General features: G+C 46.0%; 1 protein-coding gene across 19 annotated transcripts in view; it reads right to left on the reverse strand.

The window, feature by feature from the left end:
• Positions 1-4409: 4409 nt before the first annotated feature.
• The window catches only part of B4GALT5 (beta-1,4-galactosyltransferase 5), a 77088-nt gene continuing 58305 nt past the window's right edge, over positions 4410-23192 (reverse strand). For all 19 annotated transcript variants that reach the window (XM_055545260.1, XM_055545265.1, XM_055545270.1 and 16 more), the window contains 7 exons: positions 15612-15725; positions 14543-14667; positions 13328-13444; positions 12532-12719; positions 11480-11602; positions 8478-8579; positions 4410-7590 (listed from right to left, as the gene is read on the reverse strand). In XM_055545260.1, the coding sequence (XP_055401235.1) occupies positions 7443-7590; positions 8478-8579; positions 11480-11602; positions 12532-12719; positions 13328-13444; positions 14543-14667; positions 15612-15725 (917 nt within the window). In that variant the 3' untranslated portion in view covers positions 4410-7442. The remainder of the gene's footprint in view (positions 7591-8477; positions 8580-11479; positions 11603-12531; positions 12720-13327; positions 13445-14542; positions 14668-15611; positions 15726-23192) is intronic.

Below are 23192 nucleotides of genomic sequence, written 5' to 3' on the forward strand. Positions count from 1 at the left end.
GTTCCATGTCCAGTTCTAACTGTTGCTTCCTGACCTGCATACAAATTTCTCAAGAGGCAGGTCAGAAAAAAAAAAAAAAAAAAAAGAGGCAGGTCAGGTGGTCTGGTATTCCCATTTCTTGAAGAATTTTCCACAGTTTATTGTGATCCTCACAGTCAAAGGCTTTGGCATAGTCAATAAAGCAGAAATAGATGTTTTTCTGGAACTCTCTTGCTTTTCCCATGATCCAGCGAATGTTGGCAATTTGATCTCTGGTTCCTCTGCCTTTTCTAAAACCAGCTTGAACATCAGGAGGTTCACGGTTCACATATTGCTGAAGCCTGGCTTGGAGAATTTTGGGCATTACTTTACTAGCGTGTGAGATGAGTGCAATTGTGTGGTAGTTTGAGCATTCTTTGGCTTTGCTTACATAGGTGCACCCAAATTTATGTGTGGCTGTTCACTGTGGGATATAATGTGACCGTGGAAAACTGGACACAGCCGCCACTTCCATCAGGAGCAGAAGAGCTAAATAAATCACACCCATCCATATGATAGGTTACCACATGCAACCATTCAAAGAGATAATACGGATTTGTTCATTCATTCCTTCAACAGGTATTCATTGAGCACCTACTATGTGCCAGGCCTGGGCTAGAGCAGGGAACAACAGTCTCTACCTTCACGGGGATTATGTTGGAGTGGGGTCGGCAGTCAATGAACAAAGCATGAACAAACATACAGTACGATTCAGAGTAGGAAATTTGAGAAGCAAAAGAAAGGTGAGTGAGGCCCAAGGCACTGCAGACTGGGTGCCCATGCACCGCTTCCTGGAGGAGGTGGTATTTGAACTTTATGTGCGAAAGCTCTTCATTATAGAGACGAGATCTCCAGGAAACAGTAAGATAGAAAGCCCAAAGTAATTACAATTTATATTTCTTTAAAAATATACCTGTCTTTATCTCCCTATACTTGCACATAGGTATACAGGTGCATATAGACATGAGCTAAACTGCTAACCTAAAGGGAGTTTATAAAACTTTTTAGCAAATATGTGTTCAGGCATTACTTTTACAATAAAAATATCTGTGAGGTGTGTTTGTGAACAAAAGCTAGTAAGAGTATTTAGGCAAGAACTAAAAAAAGAAGTTGCATCAGAAATAGCCTGGGGGTTCAGAGCAATCACCCTGGGGTAAAAACCACATGGGGTTGAAATGCTGGGGGCTCCATTGGCTAGTTTTGTGACCTCAGGCAAGCGGTGGCTTTAAGTGGCTTTCGTTCCTCAACTCTAGAGCAGGGGTTCAAAGCTGGGGCATTTTGCTCTCCCTGTGGTCTCCTCGAAATGTCTGGTGACATTTTTGGTTGTCACAATTGGAAGCAGGGCATGCTATGCCACGAGCCTCTAAACGGTAGAGGCCACAGTGCAGCTACATTGCAGAGAGGACGCCAACCCTCCTTCCCTGGCCCATCTAGCACAAGGAATTATCTGCCCCCAAAGGTCAGGGTCCAGAGGCGAGACTGAGAAACCACGTTCTGAAAAAGGGCAGAGTTCACCTTGGAGGTCTGAAGGCTGAGAGGGCAAAAGGCACTTAATTAGCACAGACCCTGGCACAGAAGCAGTGCTCAATAAATGGGAACTACTATTTTTACAACTGGACTTCCCCTAAATTAAAAAAACTTTCAGTGGGGAGGAAGTGGTAGAACCAGAGATCAATTCAGCTGAATTCCGATTCTGGTGACTTACTGGACTGGATCCTTTTTAATAGCAACATAGGTCTTCACAGGGTGTTTGCTTATTGGAGATGGCTTGGAAGGACTTCTAATTTCTCCTGGTTTGGGCTTTTGCTTTGGTCTCACTCACCTGTTACTAGTTCAGGAGCATTCCTGCTGCATTATTCTCTGTCTCATGTATATTCAACTACCTTTCTTAGGTGGGCATCTCCCTAGGGTTCAAAGACACACTCAAGTTTCTCTTGGAAAATCAAGGCCTGCCCTGAGCCTCACATACTTCCTCCAGCCCCCAGCCTTCTTTTTTCAACCCCATACATGAAATTCAAGAAATGCCTGCATTTGCTGGTACTCCATCTCCTCCTTTCTTGGTCTTCTCCAGGGTGGCGTCCCTCGCAGACTCAATTCAGCAAGTTGGCTCTGGCCTGGACCAGCATCCTCCCCACTGATAATCATTCATCTTCACGCCTCATCTTGCTTCACTTCTTTGCTTCATGCAGTGCTGCTGACCACTGCCTTGAACATCTCCCTTGACCTTCCTGTCTTGGCCACTCCTGTTTTCCTCCTACCACTCTTCCTGTCTGCCTTGCTCATTCAATCTCTTCTTCCCAACTGTTATTAACGGAGATCTTAGAGGCCTGGGTCAAGGCCACACTATTCTCCCTCTGCCCATCCTGTCCTACTCCTTCGCTAAGCAGTCTCACCCACTCCTTGCACGCATGCTCAGTAGTGATCGACTCTTTGCAGCCCCGTGGACGGTAGTCTGCTAGGATCTTCACTTACCTCCTAGTCCAGAGACATGAAAACCCATCTGTGGTCCTGACCATTCCTTTGAGCCACCCAAACCAGCAAATGTAGAAGAGCCTGTTAGCTGTTTTGGTTTGGTTTTCTCAAAACTCCCTGAAGTCAACACACTCGTGATTGATCTCGTGATCTTCGTCATGAAACTGGTCCAAGTCCAGTGCCCTTGTCTCATGAAAATGGCCCTGCCGTCCATACAAGTGGGGAAGCCAGTAGTGGATCCCTCCACCCCAACAGCAATGTGCGCCTGGATCCTGGATGACGTCAGCATCCTTCCATCCCACACATCCCGCCCCCACCAGGACGGCATTCTCCTGTCGGTCCCCTTATGTCTCCTTTGTTCCTCTATAATATGCCATTCTCCCGGCTGCCAGCCATCTGTTCAAATTACCCTCTACTTACATCACATCAGCTTCCCTGGTGGATCAGACGGTAAAGAATCCGCCTGCAATGCGGGAGATGCGGGTTCGATCCCTGGGTGGGGTAGACCCCCTGCAGAAGGAAATGTCTACCCACGCCTGTATTCTTGGCCCGGGACATCTCATGAACAGAGGACCCTGGCAGGTTACAGTCCATGGGGTCGCAAAGAGTCCAACACGACTGAGTGTCTAACACTTTCCCTGGTTTTCTTTTTCACTTTACATCACACAGCCTTGCTTACTGGAAATGCTTGAACCCACTACTGTAAAGATCAAACCCAAATGCTTTACCTTGGCTCACAGGGCCTGCACTGCAGTCTGGCCCTGTCCACTGCCCCAGCCCAACACTGCCCGCTGTGCCCTTTGCTCTCTCTGCCCTCTCCTCACCAGGGTGCCTGTTCACCTCGGCTCAGCTCACCTGCTGCACCTCGGGGATGCCTTCCCTACCATGCACTCACGGTCTGTAGTTACCTCCCTTATGGCACTTACTGTGCTGTCGTTTAAATCCTACCTTCCATCAGGAGTGCAGGAGGAGAAATGGACAGGTAAGCTTTAGGAGGCCGCTGACCTACTATTTTGCTAATCGTTATATCCCTAGGACCTGAACACAGAACTTTCTACAGAATATTAGTCAGCAGTAAACCTTCAACAAAAAGAAGCTAAGATCACAACCTCCAAGTAGGCACAGACAGACAGCAAACTCTGGACTGGCCCGAGGACCTTCTGGAGGCAAACTCCATCGACCCCCCCATCCCTCCAGGTGTCTGATTTGACTTGATGGGCATTACCTGGGCCAATTCCTTTTTGTTTTTTTTTTTTGGCCACACCTCTGGGCACGTAGGATTTTAGTTCCCTGACCAGGGATCAGGGAACTGTGCTCCCTGCAGTGGAAGTGTGGAGTCAACAACTAGATCACCAGGGAAAATAAAAGCGTTAAGTTGCTCAGTTGTGTCCGACTCTTTGCGAACCCATGGACTCCTTTGTCTGTGGGATTCCGCAGGCAAGAATACCAGAGTGGGTTGCCATTCCCTTCTCCAAGAGATCTTCCCAACCCAGGGATCAAACCCAGGTCTTTTGCACTGCAGGCAATTCTTTACCATCTGAGCCACCAGGGAAGCTCAGGCCTCCAGGGAAGCCCCTTTTTAAATCTTTTGCTGTTGCGGTCACTTGGCACACAGGATATTAGCTCTGCAACCAGGGATTGGACCTGTGGCCTCTTCAGTGGAAACTTGAAATCCTAACCAGGGAATCCCCTTCCTGGGCCAGTTCTTGAATGAAGACCCAAGTGTGGGCGGATGCCCCATAGCACAGGGGGTTCAATGCTTTGGTTACATCAGCAGCATTTTTCACTCAACTGGCCTGACTGCAGGGCTTCGGTTGCAGTATTTCTCTCAGGACCACCTTGAGGTCAGCTCGGCTAAAGCAGAGGCCAAGACTCTAAGAAGTCAAACTGTCCTGGACAAAGAGAGACGACCACCAAGGTTTGGTTCTTGAATATGTATTTTTTACTGAAAAAATCATCCATAAATTAACATACAAAAATGTACAAACACATGAGTAAATAATGTAATGACAAAGGACTATATTCTTGTGAAAAGTGTTTTTTAAAACATCTTTAGATTTCAGTGCAAAAATGTACCCCTGGCACCTCTTAAAACATAAGAGCAAGCTCAAAAAATCGTAGTGATGGAAATAAGCTAGTTCAATGTCATCGTCATTGGTGAGTGGATACCATCAGTCCACGTGGCTGTCGTTCAGCTATAGGTGTCTGGTGGAGCGGCTCTTAGGGGAGGCCCTGTGTTGTCAACATGAATAGCTTTGTGGACACTCCCTCCCCGCCAAAAAAATCAGCGTGAAAGAAGACTTTTCCTTGCACACTGCAATCGTAAGACAAGGCTGATTTAAGGGGTCATCCGTTTGGTAGCCTTAAGGAATTTCAGCTGCCAAAATACGCGCAAGGTCACACTTGGTTCTTGTTGTTTAACATGATACTTTCACGCTATCAACAGCACGTGGGGCTGGCTGCGGTTTTTTATTTTTTCTTTTATGTTTCCCCACTTAGTTTAGTGGATAAAAGATTTAACAGTGCACAGTAAGAGATTTCACACAGATAAAACAAACTCACACATGATTGCAAGATGATTTAAGTCACCCAACTTCCAGCCCTGAAAAGACTTTTTCCTTTTGTCCTCAAGCCAGCATTTTCTTTGTCAAATTAGGTGTTGTTAGCTTTCTGCCAGCATTTGTTCTTATGGCAAATACGCTAATGAAAGGCTTCAAACACGGGCCATCCCTGACCAATGATCAGTCTGCCCTGGCAAATTCTTCCAAAGGACATCGTAATTTTGTCACACTGAAAGCAGCTCACAGCTCTCAGAGAAAGAAGAGGCCAGGCCAGAACGAGGCCTGGGGGGCGCATGGAGGAAGGGGGAAAGAAATTTTTATTGCTTTATGCACCTTACGTCAAAGGAAAACCAAAAGAACTTCGTGTGTCATATTCCCTGTGAAGGTCTTTTAAAGCATGAAATGCTCAAAACTCTTTTAAAACATTTATGATAACAACTTACCAGCGTGCTCAAGGGCAGGAATCTGCTCTCTCATATGAGCTGGTAAGAGCTTTGCAATGCGGTTTCTTTTCTAAATAGCAACCTCTTCTTCGAAAGAACAAAAACACACATTAAAAAAACAAGGCCTGGCCAATCACTCCCACAGCTTGTGGGGATCATACGTCCATGGAACCCACACATGCAAAAACCCCAACCCACGTGTATATACACAAATATAGCCCCTACACACACATCCATGTAAACCATGAAAATTAAGGAAACTGAAGGCAAACAAGGCAATTAAAAAAAAAAAACTATGAAGTACTCTTCAGAAAGTACTCTTTAGTATGGATACATAAATATGTTTTATGGAAAAGGATGGGGGAAACCTGGTATTTCTCAGAATTCTGCAGGAGCCAAAGGGGACTATGAGGTGAGGGATTTGGCTCAAGGGAAACAGAGAGGCACAAATTCAAATGCAATTTAGAATCTGACTTCAAAAAAGCACATGGGGGTGTGAAAGGAGCATGTGGGCTCCTGTGTCTGTCTGTCCGGCAGCTTTGTTAAGCTAACCCCAAAGCTCTGATTTGGTCTAGCCTGGATCCCAGTTGACCCGCAGCACACAAGTGCCACCTGCTCCCTGGCTAAGTTCCACATCATTCAGTTGCTCATGATTCTCTATATTGGGCTGGCCAAGAAGTTCATTTGGGCTTTCCCGTATGATGGCACAGAATGACCCAAGTGAGCTTTGTGGCCAACCCAATACTAGTTAATAATGTTGACCAAAAAAAACACAAAAAGCTTTCCAGAAACCAAAAAGGGGAATATTCAGAGGAATCGTTGAAGCTGGTTGGTAATTTAGGCACAGATTTCAGAAACTGTGGCCACGGTCCACAAGAGCAAGCGAAAGAGAGAGAGAGAAACAGAAAGTAGGAAAAACCAACACCCCCACTCTCTCCTGATGCCGAGGAAAGGATGAGACACCAAGGTGAGAGATCCAGCGGTATGCAGTGGGCCCACCCGAAGGGTTTGCTTCAAGCAGGACAGCACTATCCTAACACAGCTTCCTGTTCAGCACAAGGCTGGGACTGGGAAGAACTGCCCAACAGGGAATAGAAAACCAAAACCAAAGTCAAGAGCAACGCTTTTGGAAAAGGGGACGGGAGGTGAGGCAGAAGAAGTTGGCCACTGGTGATAATGACTGGGCTGTTTTGTTCTGCTGTGACATGCTCTATATCCACTCCCTTCCACAGTGACAGCAACCGGGGAGATGCTGTCGTTCCCTTTTAGCCGAGTTCCTGCATCTGCCAAACCAATACAGGATCTGATATATAAACCCTCGGTTTGAGTTGGAGCCAGCTAGAAAATTAAATTTAAAAAAAAAAAAGGCATTTTACATGGCTTATTTACAATTATACTTCTTCAAGAAGTGATTGTTGCATGTCTATTTCTCTTCCCCAAGCCCTCCCCCTCCACCCTCAATCCCCACCCAAAGCAGGTAATTTAGAAAAAAGAGAGAGAGAGAGGGAACACCAGAGATGTAGAAGGATGGTTGTGTGGAGTTTCCTTTTGCTCTTCCTAAAACACAGCTGCCCTGCGCGGGTCTGCCTCTCTGCTCTGGAGGCCAAGAAGCTGCCCAGGCCGTTCTCGCGGGGGAAGAGGCTCCGGGGCGGTTCCGGTTCAGCTTGTGGAGGCCCGTGGCTGAGACGGGGCGGGAGGCCGGGGAGGAGGGCAGCAGGACAGACGTCGGTCAGTTCCCGGGCGCCTCCCTCCACCCCGGCGGGTCCGGACGGGGAAGGCGTTTTTGTGCGTGTGCTCTGTTCACATTTTTTTTTTTCCTTGAACCCTGTGATCCTTCAGGAGGCGCTGGGTTTCCTGTTCTCTTCCTCTGTGGCGCGCGCCCCCGAGACGCGTCGGCGGGCTGCTGTCTGGGGGCGGTGGGGGAAGCCAACGACTGTTCCTCCTCCTCTCAGTACTCAGTTACCTGAGCCAGCTCGGGTGTCAAGTTGACGGTAATGTTTTTATACAAGGCGTCGTACGTGACGTTCGCGAAGTAGTTCAAGTTGTTGAGGCCGTCCACCGCTTGCCGCTCCTTAGACTTCCTCAGCAGAGCGTACCTGTGAAGCGGGGGCACAGGGGGCGGCTCTGAGCGAGGGGCCGAGCAGCACAACCCGGGGAGACCACGCTCCCGCCCGGCCCCGCAGGGCGGGTCATCAGCCGTTCGGCTCCTCCAGGCTGCGCGCCATGATCAGAACTGGAAACACCTCCTATTTCACGCGAGCTGCTGGACTTTATTTAATGCGCCTGCCCCTCGGCAGAGGAGGAAACCGAGGTTCACAATCCTAACTGGCTCGCTCGAGATCCCTCACTGGGCGGGGAAGCGGAGGTAAGATGTTAAATGGGGGGACGAGAAAGTTCTGTCTGTATTCAGTGCCCTCTTACTCCCCAGGAAAACAGTTCATGCAGTCAGATCGACTGTCGTGAGGACAGTCCTCCCAACAATTAACAAAAGACAGAAAGAGCCACTCCCGAGGACCTGGAGATGCACGCCATGCACTCGCCTCTGCTCAGCCTGCCCTGGAGTTTTTTCCTTGAAGGTGTACAGGGCGATACAGCAGCTGCAGCCGCACAGAGGCTCAGGGACACCCTTCCAGAACTGAGCTCGCAGAGAGGGTGCCAAACTCTGTCACATGAGCGTGAGTTACACAGACTTTGACCCGAATGGGTTTTTCTCCAACTCCCTGAAGGCTACAGCGCAGACAACTACAAAGCTTAAGGAGAAGGAGTGATTTCCTTAAAAGATCTTACAATCACATTTTTCACCAATAGTATCATTTTGCCCCCAAACACCTGCCTCACACTTACGTGAGTAATAAACAGGAATTCTCAAACAGCTGTCTGAACAAGACCTTGGAAGGGATGAGGAGCAAGCCCAGGGACTGCAATGCTTGAGGACCCTGGAAATACAGGACTTTTGTATGAGGAATAAACAAACTGCACCAACCTTCCAAGAAACTGGACCTCTCCTCGATGGTGATGAGGAATGGACTTGTACTTCCCTGTGTCACCTTCTGGCCGACTCACAGAATAGCCTGCATTCTGGACTCTGTCCAAGACAAAGAAGATGGGTAAAATGATCAAGTCTGACAGGTGAGACCAAACCTATCCCAAGGCTGAGGAACACCAAGTTGAACAACAGTGCTTCTAAGGCATCTATATATTCAAGTCACTTTCCCTCTGGATAAGTTCATGGTTTTAGAAAAGAAGTCTACAAAATGAAAAGTTTTGAAAAAGAAGAGAAATTAAAAATTCCCGAGGTTTGACATGGGGTCTCAGTGACAGGTGCAACCATGTGGGTCCCCCCTGCAGACAGGTGCACACATGCCCCCCGGGTCAGCTTGTCTGCTGTTTAGTCGCTAAGTCGTGTCTGACTCGTTTGTGACCCCATGGACTGTAACCCACCAGGCTCCTCTGTCCACACACTTTCCCAGGCAAGAGTACTGGAGTGGGTTGCCATTTCCTTCTCCAGGGGATCTTCCTGACCCAGGGATTGAACCTGTGTCTCTTATGTCTCCTGAATTGGCAGGTGGATTCTTTACCCTCTGAGCCACCTGGGAAGCCCAAAATGGCATAGTATCTGCATATAACCCCCACACATCCTCCAGCAGACCTTAAATCACCTTTAGTGTCAATGCTATGTAAATAGTTGCTTGCGGGGAGCAAACAAGTTTTGATTTTTGGAACTTTTTGGAATTCCGCACCCCACCCCCCAATCCATAGTTGGTTGAATCCTCAAATTCAGTACCCGCGGGTGTGGAGGGCTGACAGGGTGAAGATGTGTTCTCCCTCTCATTTGATAACTATGTATGAAATGCCTACTGTGTGCCTGGAATTGTGTGGGGGTGCTGGGGAAAACCAGTCACACATTCCTGGCCTGAGGGGACTCCTTGCTGAGCTGGAGAAAGAACAAGATGAGCCAGCAGAACAGATGTTCTGCTGCTGCTGCGTCGCTTCAGTCGTGTCTGACTCTGTGCGACCCCATAGACGGCAGCCCACCAGGCTCCTCTGTCCACGGGATTCTCCAGGCAAGAACACTGGAGTGGGTTGCCATTTCCTCTTCCAATGCATGAAAGTGAAAAGTCAAAGTGAAGTCGCTCAGTCATGTCCGACTCTTAGCGACCGCATGGACTGCAGCCTACCAGGCTCCTCTGTCCATGGGATTTTCCAGGCAAGAGTACTGGAGTGGGGTGCCACTGCCTTCTCCCAACAGATGTCCTAGGGGAGCCCAGCTAGATTCAGAAACCAGTCAAACCAGTACAGAAAGGCTGCTCATCCTCACCAGGTTCCTAAGAAACCCAAATTAAAAGGATGAGATGCCATTTTTACCTAACAAACCGAGAAAGAATTGTCCAGGAGCTGCTGTGCTGGAATGGGGCACAAATTTCAATTGTCATTTATATCCAAAAGCAGGTGGTGCGCTAAGAAAATTTGTATGCTTATGTACTGTTGGTCACAATACTTTTGCAATCTTTTCTGAAGGAAAATCAGACAATAACTATCAAAATTTTAAAAGTGCATTTACTTCTTGACTCTGCAGTTCTGCGACCAGGAAATCAACCTACAGAAATATTTGCACATGTGAACAAAAGATGCTCAAAATTAAACAACACTGTTCATCAACAGGAGAGGATTAAAAATAAATTGCTGTCTGTCTACACAAGGAAATACCACATAAATGTAATAATAATGAAATGGCTGTCTGTATTGACATGATTAGAAGGGGAGAAGGGATGTGTCTGGGCTGTTTATGTATGAATGGAAAGAACTATAAAGAAACTGCTTGTTGAAATGGCTACTTCCTGGGAAGGAAAGAGGATAACAATGGGGCTTAGGACTTACACTCTTTTGTTTATATGCGTGCGTGCATGCTAAGTCACTTCAGTTGTGTCCAATTCTTGGCGACCCTATGGACTGTAGCCCACCAAGCTCCTCTGTCCATGGAGTGGGTCGCCATGCCCTCCTCCAGGGGATCTTCTCAACCCAGGGATCAAACCTGCATTTCCTACGACTCCTGCATTGCAGGTGGATTCTTTACCGCTGAGCCACCAGGGAAGCCCCTTTTGTTTATACACTTCTGTATTATCTGAATTTTTACCAGCCTCCTCTGAATCCCACTTATACTCTCATTGTGATATATAGTCGTTCCTCAGTCTCCACGTGGGGGGACTGGTTCCAGCACCCGCCCTGCAGTTACTAAAATCCTAGAATGCCCAAATCCCTTATGTAAAAATGGCATAGTTGCTGGGCTGCTATTTAGTGGCTCAGGTGTGTCCAGCTCTTTGTGACCCCATGGACTGTAGCCCGTCAGGCTCCTCTGTTTACGGAATTTCCCAGGCAAGAACACTGAAGTGGGTTGCCTTTTCCTTCTCCAGGGGATCTTCCCGACCCACGGATTGAACTGGCATCTCCTGCACTGGCAGGTGGATTCTTGCTGAGCCATCAGGGAAGCCCCTACTATTTACTTACTGTACAAAAATACTATTTGACACTACTCACACATGAGATTGTTCCTACAAACTTAAAATATGAGCCTTACCTGATGGCATGGATAAATCTGTATAAATATAACTCATATCTGACCTCTGGTTTGGGAAGGTTTCAGTGCAATGGGCTATGTGTGTAAAGTACACACCAGATTTCTAAGATTTAGTAAGAAAAAAAAAAGGAATGTAGAATATCTCTAATATTATATTAAATAAATTTTACATGGATTGCATGTTGAAATGGTATTGTTTTGGATATACTGCAGTAAGTATAATTGTTAAAATATTTTTATTAATATAATAAATTAATTTCACCTTTTTCCTTTTTTAAATCTTTCTAAATAGAGCTACTAGAACATTGAAAATTAAATACATGGCTTAATGCATCATATTCCTACTAGACAGTGCTGGTCTGGAGAGCCTAAGGGAGTGTTTCTGGAAGACATCAGAAGAAGGGCAATACCTGTTCCACAGGTCGTCATCTTCTCCACCCCACCCCCAGAACGCGTTAGGAAAGCCGTTGATCTTCCGAAACTGTTCTACTGTTAAGCCGCTCACTCCGCCAAAGAACTCAGTATAAGGAAGCCTAAAAGGAGATGTATGGCATCAATTATCCGTGCATGAAAGGGTGTTCTCTTTTCTCCCCCTACAACAGGCCATCTCATGGGAGAACTAAGTCTTAAGTAAAGCAATACTCTCTGTGCTACTGCCCCAAACCACCTGAAATGGTTTCCTTGGGCCAAATGCATCAACCCAAGTAGCTAATTAAATTTCTTTTCTCATTTTTTTTTAAATCACAGCTTTATTGAGACAGAATTGACATACCATACAACTTACCCATTTATTATTTTTTAAAAAATATTTATTGATTGATTGGTTTGGTCTGAGTGTGGCAGGTGGGGTCTTTGATCTTTGTTGAAGTATGTGGAATCTAGTCTCCTGACCAGGGATCAAACCTTGGTCCCCCACACTGGGGGCGTGGAGTCTTAGCCACTAGACCACCAGAGAAGTCCCTAATTTACTTATTTAAGGTGTATAATTCAATGGGTTTTTTTTATATATATTTATGGAGATTTGCAACCATGGCCACAATCAGTGTTAATCAATTTCATCACCACCCCCCTACCCAAGGAGCCTTGTACCCATCAACAGCAGTTAGTCACTCATTTCTCCCTACTCTCCTCAACCCTATGCAACCACTGTTCTTCCTTCTGTCTCTGCAGATTTGCCTATTCTGGACATTTCATACAAACTGAATCATATAATACTCGGTCTTTTGTAGCTAGTTTTCTTTCACTGAGCATATAGGTTCATCCAGGCTGTCACATATATCAGTACTTCATTTCTTCTTATTGCCAAATAGCATTCCATCATATGAATGGATATACTACATTTCGTTTATCCATTCATCAGTAGATTGCGATTCACGTTGGAGCTAATTTGATTTGGTCATCCTTGGATCTTTCATCATCCTTCTAAATTTAACCTCTTTAATTAAAAGGAAATGAAACTCACAGATACATATACTTATCCAGTTTAGTCGCAAAATGCCTTGGCATCTGTCCACATCCGTAATAGTTACGATCACTTTCTGGTATGTGATCCACGTCATGAAAAATTAGGCAGTCCCAGTCCAAGTCCTTCATTGCTTCTTGAAAACCCACATTAAAAAGCATGGCTCGATTAAAGGGTTGGGTGCCAACCTAAAAGAAGCAGAACTTTATTTTTAAAAGAACTCTTGAAGAAGAATCTTTGCTGCCTCAGCCCTGCCTAAAGGAGACCTTATTGAGAGATCACTGGGCCGGAAGGGAGGTGGGTCCTGCCTGGTTCATCACTGACTCACCATCACTTGACCTCTGGCCTCAACTTCCTCAGGAATAAAAAAGGGTGATAAGGATAAACCTAAGCCTCTCTCTCCCAAGGCCATTTGAAGGCACAGTCAGCTGTGTAACGGCATTTAGAAGGGTACCCAGCCCCCTACACAGAAGGAAGAACAACACGGCCATTTCTACCTGCAGCCCCTTATCTCCTGGGTCTCAAATGTGAAGACAATACCCAAAGCAGTTCCAGGAAAAGCAGCCCACAAGAGGCCTCTGTTCAAGGGTAACGAGGTTCCAGGCAGCACGCAGACCTGCTGGTACTGAACGTCTCTACGGAGGAGCGCAGGACGCCCTCTGCTCCCTGCCCCCACAGAGCCACTCAATCGTGAGTTTTCCATCTCATGGGCTCTTAACCCCAAGGATGGATCAGCCTGAAGCTCTCTCAACTGTAGTCTTGGAAGAGAAAGAAGAGAGAAGAAAGGGCCACTCACTTGCTCCACCACATAAAACGCAAACTGCAGGCGCTGGCGCTGGAGCATGGGAATGAGGTGTCGGAGCAGGACCGGGAGGTGCTCGTGGCGGTTCCGGAAGGGGACAAGGATGGCCACCTGCAGCGGGTCACAGTGACAGAGGCCGCCCAGTCAGCGAGTCCCCTCGACTACTCCCACAGCACTGGGGCCCGGCTCGCTTGGGGGGCTCCGGCGAGCTGCCTTACCCTCCACTTCTCTGCAGTCACCCTTTATGTCAATAGTATCTCCTGTTTCTTTATTCTAGCGCAGCTTGTTTTAGAACAACGTGGGTGTGCTTGTCCCAACCACTAGACTAAGAGATTAGGAGGGTAGGTGAGATGTCTTAACACTCCTTTATATCAGAGCAAAGCCTTGTTCTGTGTCTTGTATATTCTCCAGGCAAGAATACTGGAGCGGGTAGCCATTCCCTTCTCTAGGGGATCTTCCCAGCCCAGGGGTTGTCCCACATTGCAGGTGGATTCTTTACCATCTGAGCCACCTGGGAAGCCCCATATTATCAACACATATACTAAATGAATACTTTTAACTGACATAAAAAAACACACATATATATATTTAACGCTGATCATTAAATTGATTTTACATCCCAGTGATGGGGTGGAAACGCTGCTTTGTTCCAGATCCGCTTTGATCACTGCTGCACTGCAGCATCTCACAGGGCTGGCGTGGAATAAGCACTTTACTCAACACTTGTTGAGAGAATTGACTTAAGCCACTGCCGTAAACTCGAGCCACACTACTGATGTCTCCTGATTACAGTCGTGCAGGAAAAACTAAACAATTCTCATAGTCAGGCCAGACAGTTCTGCTTTTTACTCCACTAAATTCATGGCAACAATGCCAAATAAAGCATAAAGCGCTGCATTTGTGAAGATGGCTTCTGCAAATCTATCAGGAGAGACCCACCACCCGCCTTCCCCCACTGCTTAGCCAATATTCCTGGAAGGAAGAGAAAGGGTCCTGGTTCAGTGACCAGAACAATGCGTATGTCTGCGGCTACAGCAAAGTCCTCAGGGAAACCCACTCCTCCGATATGTTTCCATCAGATGCAAATCCTTTGCAGTAAGTGGTAAGTAGGGTGCAAATTACCAAATGTCAGAGTGAAATCCATGGTGATTCACATGACAGCAAGTGCCAGGTAGGCTTCCCAGCACCTGGGGTCTGACCCCACCCTACCTTCCATCGAGGCACACAATCTGACGGCTTCCAGTGACCGCCCAGCTTGATGGTTGGGTCTTTAGAGAAGAGTTCATGGATGGCATCCATTCCAATCTCACTCATGTTTATGTCTATTGGGCCCTCTGAACAGAGATGGGGGAGAAAATTAGTAAGAGGCCACGAAATTCCTACATTCAGGGCTGTAATCTCTGGAGTGGTTCAGTGCTTTTTCAGTGGGTTGTGTTTTTTAACAAGGATGGGGGGGTCCCTACGTCTGCTTCCCAACCCATTGGGTTTCAGTTCATCCCTATTACTGGGTAAAGCGGCAAATCAGGAAATAAAGACTTGGGAGTTCTGCTTCTGCCAAGGATGTAGAAAGAAATGAAGACCAAGTACAATAGCAGCTGAACTTCTCAAAGAGGAAGGAGAAAAGCAGCTGAGCTTGGTAGCATCTCTGTGTGCTCCTGAGCCGAGTGCAGACACGCTGCCCGATTCACTGATAAGTGACCCTAACTGGTCATGGCCAAACTCAGAACATGCATCATCTCGAACTCAAGTCAGGAAGAAGACAGTCCAAGAAGCCCCAAAGCACAGGAAAGGTGTAACAGGACACTGTCATTGCTTTAGATTACACACGAGATTCTGAAGCAAAGAGGAAAGGAAGGGGAAGAGGAAAAAGGAAGAGAAAGAAAAGATGCAAGAATTTTTCTTAACCAGCACTTTGTTAAGAAAATAACTTCCCTCATATTAAATGAGTTATACAATCAGTGTGAGATTTATAGTAAAAGACAAAGCTGGTTGCCTACACTTTCTCAAGGATATCTTAACAGACCTCAAGTTACAAAGCAAAGAGTGAAAAATGTGGTGGGAAATGGCACCAGGAACATAGGCGACCCTGCAGAAGGGCTCGAGAGGAGCCAGGACACATGCAACCTTCATAGTTCCTATTTCCAAGGGCCAGGAAGAGTTTATAATCTCTCTGTAAGTAGACATATCGAGAGATCAAGAACACTCTCCCTTTTATTTTAATGAAACAGAAGGACATCGGTTTTAAAAGCAGAGGAAGATAAGCAAGCACTTTACTCACTCATGGAAGGGAGCCTTTCGGGACAGGTATGGTTTGCAAAGTAGGTGAAGTCTTCAGGAAGAAAAGTCGTGGTCTGTAGGAAGGATTCGCTGTGGTTCAAGTCGAGAGGATAATCTAGAGGAAAGAAAAGAAAAGGCAGCTCCGATTGGTGCAAGTCGTCATCTCTGCAATTCTCAGATGCCCACCAAACAAGGATTTTTCTAACTCATTATCTTTCCGTGAGGCAGGATGCTGACTTAGCCCTTCAGCTAAAATTTCAATACATCAATAGAAATGTTAATCAGACAATACTATTTCACCAGTGTTTCTATTCTTACTGTTATTATAGTTTTATATGCAGTCAGTTCACCGTCAAACAACCTGCAACATAATTAAAAAAGAGAAACCAGCATCCCGGCCCATGTCTTTCTGAAAGGAAATGCTCTCACTTGTGTTCATCAACTACCTTAGTATTTTGGGCTTCCCTGGTGGCTCAGATGGTAAAGAATCTGCCTGCAATGCAAGAGACTTGGGTTCGATCCCTGGGTTGGGAAGATTCCCTGGAGAAGAGAATGGCTACTCACTCTAGTATTCTTGCCTGGAGGATCCCACGGACAGAGGAGCCTGGTGGGCTACAGTCTATGGGGTCGCAAAGAGTCGGACACAACTGAGCAGCTAACATGTACATATATGCATACCTTAGTATTTATCTCCATCAGCCTATACAGCCAGTCTTTTCTTTTTTGGGCGGTGTCCTTTTTTTCTTTATTGTGGTATACTTGCTTTACAAAGTTGTGTTAATTTCTGCTGAACAGCAAAGTCAACCAGGTATCCATTTACATATATCCCTTCTTTTTTTTGGATTTTCTTCCCATTTAGTTCCCCACAGAGCACTGAGTAGCGTTCCCTGTGCTTTACAGTAGGTTCTTATTAGTTATCCATTTTATACATAGTTATCAATAGTGTGTATATGTCAATCCCGAACCTCTTAATTCACCCCACACCCACCTTGGTGTGTATATATATATATATATATATCACTGACCTACAGCCAGACATCCTGGATGTGAAGTCAAGTGGGCCTTAGAAAGCATCACTACGAACAAACCTAGTGGAGGTGATGGAATTCCAGTTGAGCTATTCCAAATCCTGAAAGATGATGCTGTGAAAGTGCTGCACTCAATATGCCAGCAAATGTGGAAAACTCAGCAGTGGCCACAGGACTGGAAAAGGTCAGTGTTCATTCCAATCCCAAAGAAAGGCAATGCAAAGAATGCTCAAACTACTGCACAATTGCAGTCATCTCACATGCTAGTAAAGTAATGCTCAAAATTCTCCAAGCCAGGCTTCAGCAATATATGAACCGTGAACTTCCTGATGTTCAAGCTGGTTTTAGAAAAGGCAGAGGAACCAGAGATCAAATTGCCAACATCCGCTGGATCATGGAAAAAGCAAGAGAGTTCCAGAAAAACATCTATTTCTGCTTTATTGACTATGCCAAAGCCTTTGACTGTGTGGATCACAATAAACTGTGGAAAATTCTGAAAGAGATGGGAATACCAGACCACCTGACCTGCCTCTTGAGAAATTTGTATGCAGGTCAGGAAGCAACAGTTAGAACTGGACATGGAACAACAGACTGGTTCCAAATAGGAAAAGGAGTGCGTCAAGGCTGTATATTGTCACCCTGTTTATTTCACTTATATGCAGAGTACATCATGAGAAACGCTGGACTGGAAGAAACACAAGCTGGAATCAAGATTGCCGGGAGAAATATCAATAACCTCAGATATGCAGATGACACCACCCTTATGGCAGAAAGTGAAGAGGAACTCAAAAGCCTCTTGATCAAAGTGGAGAGTGAAAAAGTTGGCTTAAAGCTCAACATTCAGAAAACGAAGATCATGGCATCCGGTCCCATCACTTCATGGGAAAGAGATGGGGTAACAGTGGAAACAGTGTCAGACTTTATTTTTCTGGGCTCCAAAATCACTACAGATGGTGACTGCAGCCATGAAATTAAAAGACGCTTACTCCTGGGAAGGAAAGTTATGACCAACCTAGATAGCATATTCAAAAGCAGAGACATTACTTTGCCAACAAAGGTTCGTCTAGTCAAGGCTGTTTTTCCTGTGGTCATGTATGGATGTGAGAGTTGGACTGTGAAGAAGGCTGAGTGCCAAAGAATTGATGCTTTTGAACTGTGGTGTTGGAGAAGACTCTTGAGAGTCCCTTGGACTGCAAGGAGATCCAACCAGTCCATTCTGAAGGAGATCAGCCCTGGGATTTCTTTGGAAGGAATGATGCTAAAGCTGAAACTCCAGTACTTTGGCCACCTCATGCGAAGAGTTGACTCATTGGAAAAGACCCTGATGCTGGGAGGGATCGGGGGTGGGAGGAGAAGGGGACAACAGAGGATGAGATGGCTGGATGGCATCACTGACTCAATGGACGTGAGTCTGGGTGAACTCCGGGAGTTGGTGATGGACAGGGAGGCCTGGCGTGCTGTGATTCATGGGGTCGCAAAGAGTCGGACATGACTGAGCGACTGATCTGATCTTATATATATATATATATATTCTCTATGTCTGTGTCTCTATTTCTGCTTTGCAAATAAGATCATCAGTACCATTCTTTTCTAGATTCCACATATCTGTGTTCATAATGTACAATACTTGTTTATTTTCTGCCTGACTTCACTTTGTATGACAGTCTCTAGGTCTATCCACATCTCTACAAATGGCACAGTTCTGTTCTTTTTTATGGTATACAGTTGATCTCAATGCTTTGTTTTTAGGTCTGTTAACTTCTCACTATTGGGGATGAAGATTTCGTACCCTTCCTCCCCTGCCCCCACCACACACATGTCCTTCCTATCCTCCAGTATCCCTGCAGTCAGACATGCTGATTGTGGTTAGGACAATCTTCAGTATTTTTATTATGATGATTCAACAAACATTCTCTGTTGCTGAGAAATGTGGAAAGGATGATTACATTTCCTTTCCTGCAAAGTTTTTTGCCCCCCGCCCCACCCCCCCCGGCCCCGATTGTCTTGTTTTCCTGTTTGCTTCGTTTTACGTGGAATGATGACAAGTAGATATCTTGCCCTTCGCCACTTCACTTCCCCTCAAGACACAGGCATTGGGTCTTCCTCTTGCTAAGAAGGTCCAGCGCCTCCCAACCCACTGCAACGTGGACGGGTGTTCCTGGGAGTGTGATCCACTCAGGCTACTCTGGGATCTGCCTTCATCAGTGGCCAGGGGAGTCCATTCACCTCCCTTGAGTGTCGAACCTCAGTTTTCCTAACTTCAGCTTCTTTGTTTTCACTTGGTAAAGCATGTTCTTCCAGCGGCTTCCTAAAAGCAGGGAAACGGAAGTGATTTTGAAACCTTGGATATCTGATTATTTTTATTCTTCCTCACTTGATACATGGGTTTTACAGAATTCTAGGCTGGAGATAAATTTTCCTTTGGAATTGTAAAGGTGCTGTTCCACTTCCTTCTATAGTTCCCTGGGCCTGTAAGTCCAAAGTCATGCCAATTCCCGTTCTTTGTAAAAGGTAACAGTAATTTCTTTCTGGAAGCGTGAAGAACTTTCTCTTTGTTCAGGAAATTTGATATTGGTGTGCCTGCCCCACTGCGTTGGCAATGTAGTGGCCTCTGAAGTCTGGGGATTCAAGTCCTGTGCAAGAATTTTTCGGAGGTATCACTGTGGTGACGATTTCCTGCCTTCTGTATTCTGGGCTCTCTTTCTAGAGAACAGAAATATGACTTAGATGTTGGGCCTCCTGGCCCTATAATTTTCTCATCTTTTCTACCTGACTTTCTATCCTGCCATTTTTCTGCTCTACCTTCAGAGAGATTTCCTCAATTTTATCTAGTCCTTTTAATTATCATTTCCTGCTTTTTTTTAATTTCCAAGTGTCCTTTTAATTTTCCGAACGTCCATCTTTTTCTATATCTTGTTCCATGTTTACAATCCTTTTCCTCTGACCCTTGAGAACATGTGTGCTGGTTAAGTTTTCTCCTCCCAGCATATTGTTTCTTCCAATTTGTTACTTGTTTTGATCGCCAGCACAGTGACACTTGGCCATCTGCTAACATTTAAGAACGGGGCTCGGAATCAGCTAACTGGAAGCGTCTGGATGGAGGTTCTTCATTGGAGGGTGTTCTGGTCAGAGGTTTGGATGGGAAATCTCCAGGGTCAGTATCTTTGGGTCTTTCTTCTTGGTCCGGTCAGGTTCCCCAGAGAAGTCATTCTAATCTCCTGCCAGAATGGTACAGTCTTTGTTACAAGCATCCTGAAACAGGAGGAGGAAAAGCTGGGGGCACCCTGAAAAAAGCCAGGTGCCCAGCTGCAGGCCCTCTGTTTTATGATCTCTGGCTGGAGGTTATCGAGTCTCCAGTACTTTGCCAGGCTGGGGGATAGAATATTGGGCTGCTTTTTAAACAGCTTTCAATCCATCTTTATCTTAGTTGCCCCCTTTATTTTTATCTCCAGAAATACCTGATATTCTAACTTCTGAGCTTCTGAGAGATTCTGCAGTATCAACTATGGGGTGGTTGGCTTTCCTTGTTGCACATTAGCAGTGAGTTTTCTCAGGTCTGTGAAGTCCTTTATCACTGGTCCATCTGCTTTCCAACTTCCGTAATTTTTTGAGGTGGTCTCCTTTCTTGGGCTTCTCATTTTTAAGGGTTTACAGCACTAAACACACCTACATACACACAATATCTACTGTTATTTCAGTGACATCTTTATTGCAAATGCCTTTTTTCTAGAGGGAGGTATGAAGGGGGTCCTCCAATCTCTTATCTTTTTACCGATAAGGAAAGTGAGGCACCGTATACAGAACTCCTATGAGGAGACGTGCCTGGTGCGAGTCTGAGACCTGATTAAACTATGGGTTGATGACCTTGACATTTGTCCCTATTGTTTAGTTGCTCGCTGTGTCTGACAATTTTGTGACCCCTGTGGACTGTAGCCCACCAGGCCCCTCTGTTCATAGGGTTTCCCAGGCAAGAATAATGGAGTGCGTTGCCATTTCCTTCTCCAGGAGATCTTCCCAACCCGGGGACTGAACTTGCATCTTCTACATTCTTTACCACTGAGCCACCAGGCAAGTACCATCTCAGAAGATGATAGGCCCCAAAATACGTGGTGGTTAGTTTTTATGGGCTTGGTATTTCATGGGCTAATGAGGGGGAGGATTATTGCAACTATTTTCGGGAAGGGGTGGAGATTTTCAGGAACTGGGTCACCGCCCACTTTTTGACCTTTTATGGTCAGCCCAGAACTGTCATGGTACCCATGGTTTGTCATTCAGCTTACTGATGTGTTACAATGAACCACACTGAGGCTCAAAGTCTAGTGCAAGTCGACTCATCCACCATCTTGGATCCAGTTGGTTCTAACCAGTTTATGTCGTATTCAACAGCTACGTCATTCTTTTAAAGGCTGTGCCCTGCCCGCTTCCCTCCTGTTTCATCAGCAGCAAGCAGGAAACAAAAGACCACTTATTTTTTTTCTTCCGGCTACTAAATTAATAATGTCCTTGTTAAGAAAGCCTCAAATATACAAGTCCTAAGTGAAAGTCCATAACCTTGCCCTACACCTTGGAGAACCCCCACCCCACCAAACCCTAATTCCATCAATTCTAATTTTCAATTCTTTATGTAAAAACTTAAACAAAATCTACCTTCCCACTAGCAGTAGAAGCCTTTTAAAGTGGAAGAGGCAGAGAAGATTAATTGCTCATGACATGGCAAAGAATCAGACACGACTGAAGCTACTTCACATGCACGCATGCACGCCATGGTAAAAACTGTGCCTGGTTACTGTGGGGCCCTAGTTCTCTTCCTCCAGCTGCCTGGAAATGGGAGGACTATATTGCCTACTCTCCTCAGGGGTTCCAAACACCAATTTCTTGGTCTTCTAAAGTACAACCCAACTGAATGAGGGAATCGTTGAGAGAAAAAGCCGGCCTGCTGAATTTCTATGGCCATGATTTTACTTTTTAATTTAAATCTAAAGCATATTGAACCAAAACATGTTCTTCAAGCAAGGGAGGTAGGCACCAAAGAAGGCAACTGTTTTTGTATTTATAACAGAGGACATGCTTCCTACCTGTAGATTCAAACAGCCTACTTGGTGAACTCTGCTTTACATCAGTGGTTTGGCAGTCCTGGCTGAATATTAGAATCATCTAGGAAGCTTTTTACCCACTCCAGTACTCTTGCCTGGAAACTCCCATGGACGGAGGAGCCTGGTGGGCTGCAGTCCATGGGGTCGCGAAGAGTCAGACACGACTGAGCGACTTCACTTTCACTTTTCACTTTCATGCATTGGAGAAGGAAATGGCAACCCACTCCAGTATTCTTGCCTGGAGAATCCCAGGGACAGAGGAGCCTAGTGGGCTGCCGTCTATGGGGTTGCACAGAGTCGGACACGACTGAAGCGACTTCGCAGCTTAGCAGCAGGAAGCTTCTTAAATATCCTTGTGCCCAGGCTATACCCAAGACTTATTAAATAAGAACCTCTGGGCATGAGGTGCAGACATCGGTATTTTGTAAAGCCCCCAGGGAAGTCCAATATGCACTCAGGTTTATGTGGCTACCCCAATATGTGGGGGTGCTAAAATTCTGCTTTCTCCCTCAAACTACCAAATCCAGCTGAGTGGGGACTTCACAGTGCTGACCAACAGGTCCAGGAGGAATCACTACTTTCTCTTCCCATCTGCGAAAAGGCCAAGCACCTGCCTCTCTGTTTGAAAAAAGTGGGGGGGGGGGAATACACATACACACACACTAGAAAGATGTCATCAGGACATCTTTAAAAGTACTTGTAATATACAAAGAATCTGCATTCTTTGGGATTTAGCCCACTTAAGATGACTACCTGCTGGGACAGGAGACATTACGACTATGGACTGACCACCCAAAACCAGAGAGAAAGAGGTTAAGAACATCCACCTCCTTGAATACAGTACAAAACATCCTGGCAATGACTTTATCTGTCTACAACAACAGACCTGTTTTGGAGGATGTGGGCAAGAGGACGTTTTTCTGAGTATGTAACCAGAAGGGGACTCAGGTCATCAGTGTGGGGAGGTTGGTGTGTATGTGCTCATGTATACAGAGGGAAGAACTGTCTCTCTGGGTAGAATAGTGCCTGGGAATTTGTATTTAAGAATGAGAAATGCCAGGCCACCCCACCACTCACCTCAAACACATGAGTAAAATGGCTGGCCTGGATGAACCCAGAGAATTCTCTCCTGATGCCAACAGTCTCCTGAGCATCTCTCTCAACCACCCAGAGCAGACCGTGCCAGACTCGCAGTCTCACATACCAATGGCTTTCAGTGACAAGAAGCTTCTCCACGTCGTTCCGTGCATACGCAGTCGTTTTAGTCGTGCCCGACCTTCTGCGACCCCATAGACTCTAGCCCACCAGGCTCCTCTGTCTGTGGAATTCTCCAGGCAAGAATACTGGGGCAGTGGCCACTCCCACCTCTAGGGGATCTTCCCAACCCAGGGATAGAATCTGGATCTCCTGCATTGCAGGCGGGTTCTTTACCCACTGAGTCACCAGGGAAGCCCTATTTCA

The sequence above is a fragment of the Bubalus kerabau genome, chromosome 13 (assembly GCF_029407905.1).
Source record: "Bubalus kerabau isolate K-KA32 ecotype Philippines breed swamp buffalo chromosome 13, PCC_UOA_SB_1v2, whole genome shotgun sequence".
NCBI classification, from domain to species: domain Eukaryota; kingdom Metazoa; phylum Chordata; class Mammalia; order Artiodactyla; family Bovidae; genus Bubalus; species Bubalus kerabau.